This window comes from Triticum dicoccoides, chromosome 2A (assembly GCF_002162155.2).
Source record: "Triticum dicoccoides isolate Atlit2015 ecotype Zavitan chromosome 2A, WEW_v2.0, whole genome shotgun sequence".
NCBI classification, from domain to species: Eukaryota; Viridiplantae; Streptophyta; class Magnoliopsida; order Poales; family Poaceae; genus Triticum; species Triticum dicoccoides.
The window spans coordinates 10,562,492-10,568,231 of NC_041382.1; the positions used below are offsets into that span (position 1 = coordinate 10,562,492).

Below are 5,740 nucleotides of genomic sequence, written 5' to 3' on the forward strand. Positions count from 1 at the left end.
TCTTGTCCATAGTCATGCCACAAGTAAGGTCACTGTGAGTTGGTAAGCAGAAACCACATGACCTCGCTGGTTTAGTTTTTTTTTTTTTGAGCGACCACAGCATGAGCTCTGATTTTTTCATCAAGAATAAAAATGACCAATTTAATAAGAAAGTTGACTGAAAATCGAATGACTTGGCTAGTTTAGAATTCCATGTCTTCTTCAAGCAAGATGTTTATACGGAATCAACTACCTCCAAATTCCGCCACTTCTATGGCACGCCAACCAACCGCAGAATGCCATGCACATGCTTGGCATTTGTTTTTTCAACCATTTCACCGTGAGCAGTATGTGACCAATCTTAATATCTGATCAACGTATGATGCTACACTTACCCTAGCTTTCTGGTTCAAACAGTAGAAATGAAAAGCACACACACACACACACACACACACACACACACACACACACACACACACACACACACACACAAATACAAATACGTGGTAACAAAAAATAAAATGGAAATGCCTCAAAATAAAAAAGAAATGATCTCGTAGCCATGAAGAAATCATCCTTTCATCAAGCGAAGGCAAATTTTTTCTCTATTTTCTTTCTATCTCTCCCAACTCAGCAAAACTCCCACGTGACACCACTAAGAGAAGAGTTTGAGTCACACCATCATTCCTCGTACAAGATTCAAAACTACCAGGTAATTAGTTCACAAGATATTCAAAACCTCAAACCACATGGAGAATCCATTATTGAGATACATGAGCTATAGAAACATCTCTCATGAATGAATATATAGTTTGTGACTAGTCATGAGTAGTTTGCGTCACACCAAGGTTAATTGCATTTTTCTTCCTTCGTGCAACTGGTCAATTGCTTTTTTAGGACCAAGACCAGACTATTAGTTCAGTTTTAGTTTTGAACCGGCACTTTGTAGTAGTCAACAATACGGTGCAGCAACGACTATTAAATGAGACCGGACAAGTCAAGAAGCCTCGGTGCATCTATAAAACGCCTGTCCTGCCCGACAAGTAGTTCTTCTCATGCATCCACCTCCAAACGGTTCATCCTATTTCCAATTCTTTTCAGCTTCAGTGCAGGTCTGTCTCTGGTTAGTTGTTGTAGGATTATAGCTACGCCTGGTTCAAGCACAAACAATTAGTACGTATGTAATCTCTCTCTCTCTCTCTCTCTCTCTCTCTCTCTCTCTCTCATCAGTACGTAACTTCTAAAAAACTTCCATTCTACACATGTTTTCCTTCATCCTCAGCTCAATCAATTTACTCATTTTCATTAGCCAGGTTTTCATAAAGTTGAGCGCTGCATATGCATATGGACATGGATGGGATCACAATACACACGGCAGCATGCTTTACCATAGCATTTTTGTTTCTCACCACAATCATCTCCAAGATCATTGCAAGAATCAGAACCATTCGTCTTACACGCAAAGGAAAAAGATCATCAATTACTCTGCGCCCGCCACAAGTTGTGAGTGGAGCTCCTCTAATGGCAGCCCTGCTCACACTTGTGACGCCCAAGAAGGGTTTACATGCTGCAATCCATGAACTACACATGAAGATGGGAAGTGTGTTCACAGTGAACCTTTTCGGGCTAAAGAAGGTGACCTGAATTAACATTATTTTGCAGATGGACAAATCTTAAATTTAAGAGTATTCTCTGAGTTACAAACTCACGTACATGTGACCAATTTTTGAAGGTGACATTTTTGGTTGGGCCAGAGGTCACTCCTCATTTCTTCAAGGGATCACCATCCGAGATCGACTTCGGGGATACAGCTAAGATCATTGTGCCCGTCCTCGGTCCAGGAGTTCTGTTTGGTGTGGACATGGCTACCAGGAATGAGCAGATCCGATTTTGTACCAAGGCGATACAGCCGGCGAGGTTGCGAAGAGATGTTCATTCCATGGTTTGCGTAGTGGAGGTAATTTTACTTTTAGATAATAAAGATATATCTTTCCCGGCCTCTGCCTCAGGAGATGTACGCAACCTGATTAGGAACGCAAGTTCCTCTATTTTGATTGATATGCACCATTTAATTACTCCGCCTTATGATTATTAGTTGATTGATATGGGAACTTTTGTATGTAGGACTACTTTGCGAAATGGGGACAAAGTGGTACGGTTGATTTAAAGCATGAGCTTGGCCACCTAATCGTGTTGATCGCAAACAGATGCTTGCTTGGCAATGAGATCAAAAGCAACAACTTGGAAGAAGTGTCGAGACTCCTCCATGAACTATTTGAAAACAGCTTCCACATGATCAACTTATTCTTCCCGCACCTCCCAATTCCGCCGCACCGCCGACGCGACGAAGCGCGTGCAAGGCTGGGAGAGATACTCCACGAGATAGTCAGATCGCGTAGAAGAATTAGCCCAGTCCGAGTGATGGACAGCAATGATGATGACGAAGGCGATGTGTTGCAGAGCTTCATAGACTCAAAATACAGTGATGGCCGATCCATGACAGAGAGCGAGATCGTTGGGCTACTCATTGCCATCTTGTTCGCCGGGCAGCACACGAGCTCAAGTACCAGCACCTGGACAGGAGCTTGCCTGCTAAGCAATCAAAAGTACATGACAGCTGTCATGGAAGAGCAGAAGAAAATCATTGAGCAAAATGGAGACCCCATAGACTACACCATCTTGGCAAAGATGGATACCTTGCGTTTCTGCATCAAAGAGGCACTGAGGCTCTACTCTCCAACGCCAATACTACTCCGACATGCACACAAGAACTTCACCGTGCAAGCTAGAGATGGCGTGGAATATGAGATCCCAGAAGGGCACGCTTTAGCGTGCTCCATATCGGTCAGCAACAAGTTGCCTTACATTTATAAGAACCCTAATGTGTATGACCCATGCCGGTTTGGCACGGGGAGAGAGGAGGACAAAACCGGCGGCAAGTTTTCGGATATATCTTTTGGTGCTGGGAGGTATTCTTGCTTGGGACAGGATTATGCTTTCATGCAAATCAAGGTGATATGGAGCTATTTGCTGAGGAACTTTGAGCTTGAGTTGATCTCTCCTTTCCCCGAGCTAGAGAATGACAAAATATTACCAGGACCTAGAGGAAAAGTGATGGTTACTTACAGGAGAAGGTGAATACTTAATTAGCACGCATGCACGTAAAGTAATGAATTTGTAAGCTAATTGTGTGTTGGTGTGTCATTTTTATAAGTGGGCAGTAAATAGGTGTTAAAAAGGGAGAACAGTTAGAATTTGTGGAAATATCTCGCCATCAGCGTGGGTGTCTGAGTGAGTAATGTGGTCATGTTTCTATGTGTAAACATTCAAGTTTTTTTCCGAGGGAAACTTCCAATCTATTCATTAACTGTCAAGATAGTATAAAGAATACCAGAAGTAAAAAATATATTCAGGTTTGTAGACCACCTAGCGACGACTACAAGTACTGGAGTGAGGCGAAGGTGTGCCGCCATCATTGCCACTCCCTCATCGGAGCTGGTCAAACCTTGTTGTAGTAGTCAGTCGGGAAGCTGTCGTGCTAAGACCCCATAGAACCAGCGCACCGGAATAGTAGCCGCCGTCGATGAAGAGAAGCAGAGGTCGGTAGGACCCAACCTGTAGACACACGAACACAGAAAAACGAAGACCGGATCCATCAAAGACAAACGCGGAACGAATCCCACGAGATCCGCCGAAGATAAATCTCCGCACACTTCTTATGTAAACAAAGTTTGTTTTTATTGCCCTACTAATAACAAGAAAATTGATCGGTCACACCATGAGTACTACTAACTCTATCTCAGCCTCTGCGTCGCCCCCCCACTGGCGACTCGGACGGTGGCACCCATCTCCTTCCCCTCGCCTCCTCACCATCTTCCTCCACCCTCGCCGCCGGCCAGGGCCGCCAGGCCACTATTCTTCGCGCCTCGGGAGGGCCGGTGCGGGGCGGTCCTGCCAGGCGGCGGCGTCGGGCGGGCGCGGGGACCGGCGGCACGACTGCTTCGGCTCACTGCGGCGGCGTCCTCATCGGGACGATGGGGTGTTGGTGGCCCATTGTATGCTGTCTGCATGCCTGCGGCAGCGGCGGGTCAGATCGGATCTGAGCTTGGAATTGCGACGGCGACATGGTGGGCCTAGTCTCCAGTAAGATCTGATCCGGCAGTGCAACCTGTTCCATGCGCGGCGGCGGTGATCGGTGGCGGTCTCGTGCACACGATGTTGGATGCATGGTCCTCTCGCGGATCCGGGTGAAAACCCTACTCCTAGCATGTTGCCAAGGTCGCCGATGGCGGTGTTTGTCTGTGTCGTCCCCTTCTTGAAGGCATCATCGTGGAGAAGCTCTAGACCCCTATCTCCTACCTCTGTGGGAAACCCTAGATCAGTCGATTGGATGACGGCGGAGCTCAGGTGCCGTACCCCTCTTGAGTGCGTCATTCTTGGAGGTGTGCATAGGCTCGAGGGACCAGTGGATGGCAGCTATGGTGGAGCAGCATTCCCCGTGACGCATCGACGTTGTCGACTCTCGGCGGCGGGGCGCGGCAAAGTCTTGTCGACAGATGTGTGATGATGAACGTGTGTCGGGAGGTTGTCTGGCCCAGTGGGGGCATCGATGGCAGGCCGAGCAAGGTCGACGTGTCTGTACCTGTTCTGAAGATGGATTGATGCAAGATGGTGGCGACAACTTATGAGAGTGCGTTGGACCGGTTTGTGCCCCAGTATCGGTATGTGGCTTGGCTGGGGCCTCCGGCTTTAGATGTCACGCTAGGTGAGAGGTCTGGGTATTTGGCTCACATTTTCTGCACCCCTTCATCAATAGTTAGATATATCGACAAATGTTGCCCAGATGACGGCTTCAGACATATTGATGTATTACTTTGCAAGGTCTTTATGAATAATTAATAAAGTGGCTGCATGCATCTCCCAGATGCAGAGGCTGGGGTCATCCTTTTTCTAAAAAGAAAGTAACAAGAAAACTATTACTCCAATATTTTCAGCAACATAATTCTACATGTGCTTCCAAATACCTAGCGTATTATATTTTTTTCAAACTTAAATATGTAACGTATGTGATATAAAATCGTAATCACCAAAAAGTACTACCTCTATAACTGAAAACGTCTTATATTTAGTTACACAGGTAGTACTTTGAAAGGTGAATCTAATGACATTAATTTTATGTTACGTACAAAATATATTATTATGCATCTCCCAGATGCAGAGGCCAGGGGTCATCCTTCATTTCTAAAAAAAATATTATTATAGTTATCCTAACGAAACATTGTACGCTGGGCATTTTGAAACGGAGGGCGTAATATCTGAAAGTTTATCCTAATTAAGATTTCCCAATGTTTCAGTTCTCGTAACTTCCAAGTAATTTTTTCTAATTTGCTAGCTAGCCCAACCAGTTAATGACAAGTTAGAACACTACATAAGTGCACCAATCTTCAAATGGAGCCAAGAATGGCATGCTGGAGCTCTGGCCATGGCTGCACTCATGTAAGCCGTGCCGGTAGACAAATTTTGCTACTGGAAATTCCCAGGAACAATGTCCCTAATGGCAACTCCAACGAGCCGATCTATTTTGTTCGCATGTATGCGTTTGGGTCAACGGACATAAAACACGGTCTAATGCACCACCACAAACGAAAGGCCGTTCATTTTTCGCCCGCCAGCCTCCCATTTTCCGCTCAAATTTGGGCCGGCTTTGCATGAGCGCGGACATGCCGCAGACGAGTGCGATGCCCGCCCTTATACCCCCCCC

At 45.9% G+C, this 5,740-nt stretch overlaps 1 protein-coding gene across 1 annotated transcript; it reads left to right on the plus strand.

The window, feature by feature from the left end:
- Positions 1-1,329: 1,329 nt before the first annotated feature.
- On the plus strand, positions 1,330-3,117 carry LOC119357397 (obtusifoliol 14-alpha demethylase-like). Its single transcript, XM_037624373.1, has 3 exons — positions 1,330-1,614; positions 1,712-1,936; positions 2,104-3,117. Exons 1-3 carry the CDS (start codon positions 1,330-1,332, stop codon positions 3,115-3,117), a joined length of 1,524 nt encoding a protein of 507 aa, XP_037480270.1.
- Positions 3,118-5,740: the final 2,623 nt, after the last annotated feature.